Source organism: Megalops cyprinoides, chromosome 3 (genome assembly GCF_013368585.1).
Source record: "Megalops cyprinoides isolate fMegCyp1 chromosome 3, fMegCyp1.pri, whole genome shotgun sequence".
Taxonomy (NCBI): Eukaryota; Metazoa; Chordata; class Actinopteri; order Elopiformes; family Megalopidae; genus Megalops; species Megalops cyprinoides.
The window spans coordinates 17,162,591-17,174,260 of NC_050585.1; the positions used below are offsets into that span (position 1 = coordinate 17,162,591).

An 11,670-nucleotide genomic window follows, 5' to 3' on the forward strand; every position below is an offset into this window, starting at 1 on the left:
AACATCTTATTAACTACGTGAACCAGTGGTGGCTGGCAAGGAAAACCGACAGAGAGACTAGGCTGAATTGACTAGACTACATGGTGTCAAAATAAAACTTATGGAATGAAACTAACAAGACAGCATGATCATAACCACAGAAACTAGATGAATAAATTATCTTAAAATGTTCATTTCTATAAGTGTTTTGGGAAGCAAATGATTCAGCACTGCTGTTTGTTTAAATCAAAAATCTTGTTGAGGAGCTCTCCTTTAATCCTCATCAGGCTTTTCATGGGAGACTATTTTGGCCCATTGTGTAGCACAGAAGATACTTGATCTGTTTCATTGTAGGTGAGGTGGCGGTTGGTTGCCATAGTGCTAATGTGAACTTGAGGGCACAGTCATATAATGTGTAAACTTAAATTTGTTTATTGTGCAGAAATTTATTCAGTATTATGTTATAGTATATGTTATTGTTATAGTATTGAGGTTTGGTTAGTTTTCTTTTCAAAGCAGATAAGAGTGTAACTGTTGTTTGGTGCAAAAAAATTACCTGACCTTGATGACCTTGAGAATGAAATTATTTTCAAAAGACTGGTTGGGGCAGGTTGACAAATTCACAGTGGGGTCAATGGTGAAGTTGTACAGAGCTCTGGATCTTCTCAGTCTTTATGCTTAAAACAGCACACTTTTTCCACAGTAACCTCTTTTTACAGCACAAGTATAACTGTCACTGAGATCTTCTCAGATCTGTCATATGAGAATTACTTAAGCACTGCCTTTCTGTGGTAACACTGAGGGACCTAAGCAATGGATTTCTTCAGTTTCGGTAAGGCTTATAGATTTATCAAATATCAGTAAAGTCCTGCCACTACCACTGACCTTTTTTGCAGAACACTATATTGAATTCTGTATGTCTATATCAATGACGATATCCATATCCATATATCCATCAATGAAGAACGGTAACTAAAAAGGACAAAAAAGTCAAAAATGTTCACAGTGCGTGCAATCATTTATGTACTTCAACAGTCAACAGTCCTCATTAATTTTTTTAGTTGCTGTTGCTAATGGGGGTAAGCAGGTGCAAAGCTTTCCATTATCTGTCATTGACCCAAAGTTCTTCTGACACATCCAACACAAAATGCATGCACGACAGACTGACGGTTAATCAGGCCCTAATTATTGTTAGTTACTGTCACTAAAGACAGTCCCTCCAGCCGGTCAGACTGAGGCACAAAAGCTTTGCTTTTTTTTCTTCTTGTTTAATTTCTGTTTGATGAGGGTGACTGGCACCCAGTCTTTTGATAGACATCAGAACACATTTTAAAGTAAACTCAATATTTATTTGCATTTAATTTCCATGCTTTTTCAAATGTACTTCAGCAAGTGAAGGTTATGCTCACTTCATACCCAAAAGGCTGCCCTGGCTGTGTCACCTGTGTTAAGCACTGGAGGTCAGTGTAACGAAGCAACAGGAATTCATGTTAATCCAAACAAATCCAACAGCATGAAATTCAAGCCTTCTTGGCCCAGTTACATTCCAAATCTTACCCCATGAGGGCACAAGTTAACTTAAATTAAACAGACAATGACATGAATTTTGAGATAGAAAGATGAAGCCTACAAAATATGAAGACATTAATTTTTGGCCATTTTCCCTCTAGCTATTCATACATCTTTCGTATTTCAATACATACAATATATAATAACATAAATGCATTTTTATTAACAGTGTTTTGTAGTTTTTATTTTTTACTGATTTATAATTACAAAGTAAGTAGATGGCCTCATCATGGGCAAGTGACAGTACATAATTATACAACAAAAATCCAGGAATGGTTAAGAATTATTAAACAAATCATGCTGTACACAATGTCTGATACAATTACAAAATTGTAGGCTGCCATTCATTGTAGGAGGTGGTGACCTGTTTCTGTTCCTAAGGGACTAGGGGTTAAGAGGACAGGGCTTTCAACTGGCACTTCAAAATCATGAGATTACATATTGCAAAAGTGTCATGACAGAGAAAAGAGACCCAAATATTTAGTACTTCAACATCAAATTAATATTAATGCTTTTCATATTTTCAGAGAGCAGTTATTTTACAATGCTATTTGTGTCAAAACTGCTTCAAAATTTACTTCAGACTTCATAATAAACTGCTACGCCAAATTTAAGAGAAGAGGTATGGTTGATATGAGTTGTAAGTGCAACAACATAAAGTAAAAATGAGAGTGTGCATTAACACAGATGGGCTATTACGTCATTTCATGTAGCTCTTACAAATGTGCTCGCAGTGCAGACCCCATACATTATTACCAAAATTCCCATCCAGCAAAAGCATTTATCTCTCCTCCATTTGCCTTTCATACTCCAATCGATGCTCCATATCCTCGTCCAATGACTCCATCAGCTCAGACAGGATCACGTCCAGCACCTGGGGAGATCAGGTCAGGTGAGAAAAACACAGACATAGGCCTGGCAGAAGATTGTAGCCTGTACCTTCTCTGTCACTTCTCTGATAAGGACACAAATTGAGGTTCAAAGTTTGTATCATGACACTGTACACACTGTGATGAAGCGCAATTGTTTTTATTTGTTTGTTTGTTTTAGAGCGTCTCACCAAGCTAAGAATTAATATTATAGATTGACAAGTGACTTGGGCGGTAAAGATGCTTGTCCCTATTGGAGGTCGAGCTTAGTGTCTGAGGGTCCAAAGCAGTCATCAGCCAATGGTGAATGAGAGCTCACAGTGGAACATATTGGCTTTCATCTGCCAGGGACAGGGGTGGGTAGGTTGGCTTGGGTTCCATCACTGCACTGCCGGAACCCTGTGAATTGTTCGCACACCTGTGAATCACTGAGGAAGAATCAGGTGGATGCGTCTATCTCCTGGTTTGGTGTCTGGTCCCTGGACCACTTTAAGACATTTTACATTTACATTTACATTTATTCATTTGGCAGACGCTTTTATCCAAAGCGACTTACATAGGTTACAGTTCTTTACAATGTTATCCATTTATACAGCTGGATATTTACTGAGACAATTGTGGGTTAAGTACCTTGCCCAAGGGTACAGCAGCAGTGTCCCAGCGGGGATCGAACCGGCAACCTTTCGGTTACGAGTCCTGCTCCTTAACCACTATGCTACACTGCCGCCCACCGGCAGTGTAGCATACCATGTACCGTGAAAAACAGTTTGTGTGTAAATGGGGTGAAAAAGTGTAAAAATTAATTGATTTTATACATTTTCATCATTTTCACCTAAGTACATGTTGCAAGTCTCTAAACTGCTGCCAGAAATCTCTGGTGATCCCATTTTTGCAAAAGGTGCCAGTTCTATGGAAAACATTCAGCTGCTTTCAAATTATAATCAAATTGATCATGAATGCTGTGACAATACTAAGACATCCTAATCTGATTTGCACAATGAATAAAAAATTAAATGGTTTAAGCTGTTCCAGCATCTGCTGCTTCTCATCTGAGGAATGACACAGACACTTTCTTAGTATAACTGCAATTCATGTTTTACATGATTTTTTTTTTCCACATTCCTTTTGCCGTACTTACTATATCAGTGAAAACACATTGGTGGTAGTTTCTGAGTGGAACATTTTCCATTGTAATGTTTCTGAGCCGCAGTTCATTGAAGAGCTGAAGGGACAGGACATCCAGCATCCAGCCTTCCATGTAAACAGGGCAGGGACAAAGTGAGGAACAATTATGCATCCTTTCACTGGACTTCCTGAAGGGTAAACTTAAACTGTTTTTTTATGATCAACTGAGTAAATTTTTTTTTTTTTTTTTTTTAAAAGACATTTTAAGACAATACATTTTAAAGACATAGTCCAGGGCTGTAGTATAGACATTAGGCGTACTGTACTCTAAGTCGAAATCTTGAATATTTGTCACTCTGTTGCCAGACGAAATATAGGACGCTGCAGGGCTATTACAAAAGAGGACATAGGGGGGGACTCCTCACTGAGTGACACGCACCGTCCAATAACCTTCCTGACTGATCCATCTCTGCGAAACAACGTCCCTGACTGGCTACCAGTTCCACAAGGTGACCCATCAGGAACATGTCCATCAGCCTGTTGTTGGCATAGTGCATAACCTGCAGCAGGGAAAAAGCAGCAAAGTTTAACCTCCATACCTAACATTGGTATTTCATACACACATAAATGTGTAGGGTAGAAATGACACTGGAAGAAGGCAAAACTACTGCTATTATTAATAATTGAATGCATTTATATTACAACTTTCAAAAATCTCTCATTTCAACCACTTTACAGTGAAGAGGGTAACTGGCTCACATATACTCTGCTTTTACATGCTAGTAGTAAGCAGTAGATACAATGCAATGGGTATACTGCTACTCAAGTGGTTCACAGGTGAGTATGTACCTGGGTCAGCTGCTTTAAAGTGACCTGGGAGTCATTCTCGGCCAACTCCGACAAGGCCACTGTCCTGGCTTCTTCAGCAATGACCTCTGGGAGCAGCTCTGATTCGATGACATCATCCAGCGCCATCTCGCTCTGTGCCTCCTCCACCTTCAGCACACCATCACTACCATCATCTCAGGAATCATATCTGCATTTCCCCTTACAGTGGGATCCAGGTGGGGTAGAGCCTCCCACTACTTCAAGCTGGGACTTCAACACAAGCATCACTACCTGCCTTAATGGAAGATCCAAAATGTTACATTCTCTCTGAAAGCAACTAGGACATGATCCTTTCTTACAGATGCTCATCTGTTGTTCAGCAGCCACCAGCTACTCCTCCTCCACAAACCTCTCTGTCACCAATTAGCTGCAAGTTCCACAAGTTCACCAATCAGGAGGACATCCATCAGCCTTCTGGTGGAGTCTTAAGTGGTGTATGTGTAAGGACCTTGCAAAGAAACAGACAAAAACCACTGCCCGCGGCTTGTAAACTTACCACTCTAGGCAGGAGGAGCTGGACCACCTCTGATAGGACATCTGCTGCGCACTGCCGAACAGCTACCTCGGCCAGGTAGGCGTCCACAAAGTCCCTCATGGCGGTCCTAAAGACTGCATCAGCAACCTCACACACCAGCTCCTGCAGCAAGTCATCTACAACGCACTGAGCCAGCTGCAAACTGCAGCTCTCACCTGCAATGCTGCCGACAGAAGGCAACACACACAGAGCATGCGAAAGAGCCGTCAGCTGGAGAACAAGACCTAACAGGTCTTGATTTTTGTACTTTACTTTAAAAAAGAAAGTTGGTGGTACCTATCAGAAAGTATTCATGTGATTGGTAGTGTCCTGTTTCTCCAGCTTATGACAGGGCCACTGTGCTTGCACTTTGGAAGTTGCTCTGGATAGCAGCATTTGTTAAATTAAGGAAATGTAAATACGTACAATAATGACAGGTGAACACACACAAAAATTGGCTTACTCTGATTGCCTTGTTTTTGCCATGTGACCTCTCCTCATAGGCTTCTCAGGACTGTCCTTAAAATACATGAACATGATGGATGTTACTGTATGGACATCAGTGCAGCACAATGGCACATTTGTGCATGCAGTGCTCATGAAAGAGACTTTCTGCGGAGCACTATGACATGTAAAATGTCCTGTCTACAGTGAGTAAAAAGAACACACTACTTAAACAACAGTCGCTACTAGTCAAATGTCAATTAAAAAAAAACAAACAAACCTCTGTTAGCATTATGCTCAGTGAAGTATGTACAGAAAGTTTTCTGCAAGAGGCAGACTTGGTAGTCTATATGCATATGCATTGCTGCATTATTGATTTTATTTTATTTTATTGGCATTGTTGCTTTTACCTGATAATGCTCTTGCTTTGGATGCACGACCAGACTGGGGATTTCTGAAATTACTGTGACGTCACTGTCCAATTGAAGTCCTGAGAAATCGGTATTCTGTTTACCGTTTCTAATTCCGTTTATTTGGGGAAAAAATCATTACAGTACTAATGTTAGTGATGTAAATAATAGAAAAATATCAAATTTTTTTTTTTTTTTTTGGGGGGGGGGGGGGGGGGGTTGCTATCTTATAACTACGTCTATAACAACGCTTCCCTGGATACGTGTGCTTGTGCGTGTGGATTCCTTATGTTATTCTGATTTATTACAGGGGACGGGCCTGGCGCCGCTAGTTCCGTCCCCTGGGGTCTTGCAGTCTACGCATTGTGCTCATGCTTACTGCTTTTCAAGAACCCCCTAAAGTGTATTTTCACGAATGCTATTCCACTGCTATGAGTGATAATTTTAGCTCTATATTTTTCGGATTCAGGCTGTTCATCACAGTTTACATTAGCAAAAGCCAAAAAGAAACCAATCTGCTAACTGACGTCCTACCAATATAGTCACGAAAGAAACACAAGATGATTATTTCTGGTTAGGGGCGAACCCACCTTGCTATTTCTTCTCAAAATGAAAAAAAAATGTGATTTTTTTTTTATATAAGAGGCGTAAGCCAAAATGCCAGTTGGTTTTTCAATTCATTGCAAACTCGGTGAAAATGTTTGCCAATCTGCCAGGAAAAGCCACAGGTGGGCAATAGCAACATTTCGTAGTTCCGTTTACTCACTCACGCAGCTGTTCTTTTTCTCCTTCAAAGTGTTTCATGTACACGATGATACAAAATAAGTATTATATTCCCATTTCCACCAGTTTTAGATTATTCCCACGTGCATATTTAGAATACTTGTTTGACAGTAATTCAGCGTTATCTGTTCCCTTGTCCTGCCTGAAGACAGCTGCAGCCTGGCAACCAGTCACTATACCAGAATGTTTGTCCACAAGATGTAACTTTAGCAACATATGCGTTATGCTGTGCAACCGTGAGTGAAACCTAGAAAACAACCTCTCTCAATTAGCCTAACATCATTAATCATGCACATTGTTTCATAATGTCTCTTTCCTTGTCCATTATTTTAATATCTGCTTTATTTCGAGTCTTCTCTCAAATATATGTTTTGAGTGGTTTACTCAATAATGAAAGCGGATACAAAAATGGCTAAAAGTTTAGAAGTGTCCGACTTACAGAAAACAACATTGTCTCACCAGTATGCATTTTTGGGTAAATCAAACACAGATGTGTGGTCTGTCAGATGATCTCAAAGTCCTCTTTAAGTACCCCCACCCCCTTTACGATTGGCTGAAAAATTCTCGATGAATTTGGGTTAGAAAACACAGTGCAGGAATCGTTTTCCCTCACTTACAGCTCAACTCAAAATTTACAGCACTTACTCAAAATTTTCATTTAGCAAAAGTTAAACAATCTCGTTTTTCGACCATTTAACTCTCCTAGTATGGCTACGGAACACGACAGAGCGGTTCTTCAAACAATATTCAGCCCGACAACACCATTCGGAGATGTGCCAGGCTTAAATCAAGCGGAGGACTTGAGAGATGACGGTAAATCTTGCACTGTAAAATGCAAACATAAATATTTAAACCCTAGCTATGTTTTCAAGACATCTGTTTGGGAAAAAAAAACTACTCAATTTGTCATCCATCCACAATCTGTGATTATGTTGCCATATTGTCTGCTTTATTGCAGATAGTGGCTTTGACGCGGAAGTCCTGGAGCAGGTGAAGGACCTGGAGCTGCAGGGTGTAATGGCCGCAGAGTCGGGTGATGTGCACACGGCACTCGAGCGCTTCAGTCAGGCCATTGAGGTGCTGCCCCAGAGAGCCTCCGCTTACAACAACCGGGCGCAGACTCGCCGGCTACACGGGGACACTGCAGGTACTGCACAGCGCAGTGTGAACGTTTCACGCCCGACTGCCACAGTGACACAGCTCTCCTGACTGGACTCTTACCTAGATCATGTTTGGTCAATCGCTGCCTCTGGAGGCTGGCGAATTTTATAGAATGCAACAGTGTGTAGTGGGTAAGAATGCAGTGTGTAGTGGGTAAGAATGTTTAATTTTCCATCTGGTGGGATGCAGTGTAAAGGTGTTTCAAAAAAGAAAATATGTAATGATATGATAAAAAGATGTCAATATGTAATGATGTAAATATCATTTATAATGCTTGCATTGATAGGACAATGTGTTTGCATTTTTTCCAACCTGACCATTGCCACATTCTTCAAAGAAGCTTTGATCTGTTTTACCATATCAGGCCACTCTAATCTGAGCATTTTGGGGGTGCAAATATATGTACCTCTAAAATTCATGTGGTATAGTAAATGTTAGACCCAATCAAGAGGGTGGCTCAGTGTTTATATCAGGGGTTGAAAATTTGATAGTCTCACAATTCAAAATGACTTATACTCAGCACAGACCTCGCAGGCCATAACTTGTTTAACTGACCCCATCTTCATGTCTCAGGAGCGTTGGAAGACTTAGAGCGCGCCATCACTCTGAGTGGGGGCGCCGGGCGGTCAGCGTGCCAGGCTCTGGTGCAGAGGGGCCTGTTGCTGCGCCTTGTGTCCCGGGACGAGGAGGCCAGGGCGGACTTTGAGCGCGCCGCGGCGCTGGGCAGCGAGTTTGCCCGGCAGCAGGCGGTACTGCTCAATCCGTACGCCGCCCTTTGCAACCGTATGCTGTCTGAGGTCATAAACAAACTGCGCAACCCAGATATTCCGGAGACACAAGGCAGTTAGGGTGAGGTTGAGAGACAGCCAGCCTACTGCCATCAGACATCTGTCACTGTAATAGTAAAAATATATCTTTTGAATTCAATGAATAAACCATGGTTCAATTACAGTCTTTGTTGCTAATTTATTGTGGGAAACACAGCAGCTTGTTATCTGCAAAACAGTCCAGTGCAAAATGTTAACAGTATAAAGAAGGAGGCATACATAGTCATGATTTACAGTATTATTGCTCTTTATGGCATTTTTTCCCAGTAAAGGCATGTAACGTTTACAGATAACATTGTTAAATTAGTATAGCTTTGCATGGGTGTCACCTGACAAATTGTTTGTGTAGCATTTCGAAATGAGTGAAGTACAGCCTATGTTTTTATTTTACTTGTATAGCACAGATAACACTGATAAAAGTATTGATTTATGGATTTTTTCCCCAAATATAACAACATATAAATGGTGCATCATTGCTTAGATGCTCACATGCTTTAGAAATGTCTTGCAAAAATATAGGTTTCGTGATACAGGCTTTGATAAATGAGATTATGAGCACTTGTGGCCTGCAGGAGATGATCTAGCTCATTGGGAAGAGTAGGAAGCCAGTGAAAATGCTGTCAGCCCCCTCTGTGCCCATAACCAAGTTGTTCTCGGTGGTTTGCACAGAGACCTTATCGCCCACATCCAACTGTAGCACCACTGAACCAGAGGTTACCAGGTAACCCTTTTCTCCAGAGTCGCAGAAACCCACCATTGTCACTGTGCCCTTCTTGATATTGAGGCAAACGAGGGTCCGGCCGGTTACGTGGTAGGTGAAAAAATAGCAGCCCTTGATCTCGCAGTGGAATTCTCCATTGTGAAGGGTGTCCCCATCTGCCAAGGACAAATCAAACCGGATGGGTTGGTCCTTTGTTGGGGCCCTGTTGGAGCGCTTTTTGAAAGAGAAGAAGGACTTCTTGGAGGTGGCTGCCGCCATGGCTGTCCCTCTCTCCCCCTTGGGACCCAGAAGGCCAGGCACACCAGGCATCCCAGGGTCCCCCTGAATGCCGGACCTTCCTGGGGGCCCCAGGAGCCCTGGCTCCCCCTTCTGACCTTTAGCCAGCAGGAAGTCGTCTCCTACAGAAATGTAACAAAAACTCTCAATGGAGGCATGCAGTCACTTTTTTAAAGTGTAATGCATATACATGCTGTTATGTTATGTCATCTGCATGCTTTCAATAAGTAATGACTCTCAACTCCCCCGCTTTGCAAACACTACTGTTGAGTGCAATTTTAGATTTCATTACTTAATTTTTTTTCACTTATTTTTACTGCCATCTGTTATAACCCTGTCTTCTTAAAAGCTACCAAAGCACGAGTGGAGTGCAGAGCAGACAGTGTGTTAAACGTGTTACCTCGGTCTCCCTTCTCTCCCTTCACTCCATCTTTCCCATGAGATCCATGTTTGCCAGGAATGCCAGGAACTCCAGGGTAACCCCTGCATGTGTCTGCGACGGATGGTGTCACAAGAGAAACCAGAACGCCAACCAGCGCCACAACATGGACCAACATCATGGCAGACAGCCTATGAAAAGACAGCGGAAACCTATTCATTTAGAATTGTCTGTGGAAATACATTTAAAACAAGCAAACATAACTTAATTGATCTAACCTATGTGGCCATCAGAGTAGTATTAATCCACATCATGTTTAAATTTTGAATTACTCATATTACCTTCATTGTACGTTGTGTTGCAAGGTAATATACTGTATTTTTCAGGTATTGCTAGCTCCATCCTTGGAATGCTCCATTCCCACAGAGTTCTATAATATGAATAAATGATACAGTACGGAGCACCATGTAGCCAGCCATGTTAGGTTTTCCTGGTTGATCGTATGTGCGTAAATCAAAGCCCAAGCACCAGCATTCTAAGGTCCGGCTTGGCTCCCCTAGGTACTTGCCATTCACAATTTCTCAATGCTGTTGGTAGAGGGTACTCCATGGGAATGAATTTTTTACAAAATTCTCCTTTGACTTTTTTTTTCTTCAGTCTAGTTTGACAAGACATCAGCTACATTTTCTCACAATTTATTTTTCAATGAATCAGAAAAAAGCGACTATTTTGAATGAATACAATTTTGCTTTAAGCTATGCAGTAGCAGGAATAAACAGTTTATTACATGTATAGGTATCTCACCAAGCTCGCTGGGCGATGAGAGACTGTCCTCCTGTAAAGCAACTGTTAAAGAGCTCTCACCCTCATCAGAGCAAGTGAAGCTTCTCATAAGAACGGGGATCAAATGCGGAAGGTTCTTGCATCACAGAGGAAGCGAGGAAAATCAGTGATCATGAAAAAAGTTGCCGTGCGTCCCCATACGTCCGGCACTGTAAAGTTTCGGTTCTCCCTTTAAGTTATTTTTTTTTTGTTTTTGACAGCTACAGTATTTTCATATCCTTTTATTCAAATCATGATGGGGATGTGAGTGGCAGGGAAAGATCAAAATGTGCCACTAGATCTTGATGCAAAATCATGCATGCATGTATCATTTTTGAGGAAATGTTTAATCAACAATTAATCCTCTGCTTAATCAACAATCATTAATCTTTTTTGATAATTAATGACTTTTGAAAGTAATCACATTGATCAAGTTCAATACTGTTACTGGACTAACTGAGATTCTTAAAATGTCATTCTTTATTCACCCCTTTCCTTAAATCTCTCTCTGTATGTTATCGTGTCATAGAGTACACAATGAACAGTGCATTTCAAGATTATTATTGATTTATGATGGCCAGTTTAACTGTGAAAGTATGATTTTATGTGTTCCTGCACACATGTATGTACAGTTCAGTGGCCTAATATGAGTGTGTCCTGACATGGCATGCTAGTAACTCAAGTTTCAATTTGCAAGTTGGCAATCCTGTAGCCTTCATTACCAAGAATCACAATCAGCATTTCAGATTATGGACTGGGGTTATGGCCACAGTGTTCTCAGGAGCAGAGCACTGTTGGTAAATCACCTTCTTCCTGCAGATTTTGAGATAAGCTTCTGTGACCCATTAAAGGAACCTTACATATGTAATATTTAATCGGGGAATGGAGAAACTGTGAAATTCT

General features: G+C 41.1%; 2 protein-coding genes across 3 annotated transcripts; one reads left to right on the top strand and one right to left on the bottom strand.

Annotated features, from left to right (window-relative positions):
- Positions 1 to 7,142: 7,142 nt before the first annotated feature.
- ttc36 (tetratricopeptide repeat domain 36) lies at positions 7,143 to 8,633 on the top strand. Its single transcript, XM_036525715.1, has 3 exons — positions 7,143 to 7,394; positions 7,540 to 7,728; positions 8,316 to 8,633. The coding sequence occupies exons 1-3, from the start codon at positions 7,289 to 7,291 to the stop codon at positions 8,588 to 8,590; spliced, it is 570 nt and encodes a 189-aa protein (XP_036381608.1). The 5' UTR covers positions 7,143 to 7,288; the 3' UTR covers positions 8,591 to 8,633.
- A 50-nt stretch (positions 8,634 to 8,683) lies between these two features.
- On the bottom strand, positions 8,684 to 10,843 carry c1qb (complement component 1, q subcomponent, B chain). Of its 2 annotated transcripts, none has more exons than XM_036525328.1 (3): positions 10,750 to 10,843; positions 9,967 to 10,136; positions 8,684 to 9,688 (listed from the first exon to the last, which is right to left on the bottom strand). In XM_036525328.1, the coding sequence occupies exons 2-3, from the start codon at positions 10,124 to 10,126 to the stop codon at positions 9,150 to 9,152; spliced, it is 699 nt and encodes a 232-aa protein (XP_036381221.1). In that variant the 5' UTR covers positions 10,127 to 10,136; positions 10,750 to 10,843; the 3' UTR covers positions 8,684 to 9,149. The 2 variants fall into 2 exon arrangements, with proteins under 2 accessions (XP_036381221.1, XP_036381220.1); XM_036525327.1 differs by having other exon boundaries at positions 10,733 to 10,840.
- Between the last annotated feature and the right edge of the window lie 827 nt (positions 10,844 to 11,670).

What these genes read in the sequence shown, in the direction of transcription:
- ttc36 (XM_036525715.1), top strand. Translation starts at nt 7,289, where the DNA reads ATGGCTACGGAACACGACAGAGCGGTTCTTCAAACAATATTCAGCCCG. An exon ending in GGAGGACTTGAGAGATGACG is followed by an intron (nt 7,395 to 7,539) that starts GTAAATCTTGCA and finishes GCTTTATTGCAG; the next exon opens with ATAGTGGCTTTGACGCGGAA. An exon ending in GCTACACGGGGACACTGCAG is followed by an intron (nt 7,729 to 8,315) that starts GTACTGCACAGC and finishes TTCATGTCTCAG; the next exon opens with GAGCGTTGGAAGACTTAGAG.
- c1qb (XM_036525327.1), bottom strand. An exon ending in GGGAGAGAAGGGAGACCGAG is followed by an intron (nt 9,689 to 9,966) that starts GTAACACGTTTA and finishes ACATTTCTGTAG; the next exon opens with GAGACGACTTCCTGCTGGCT.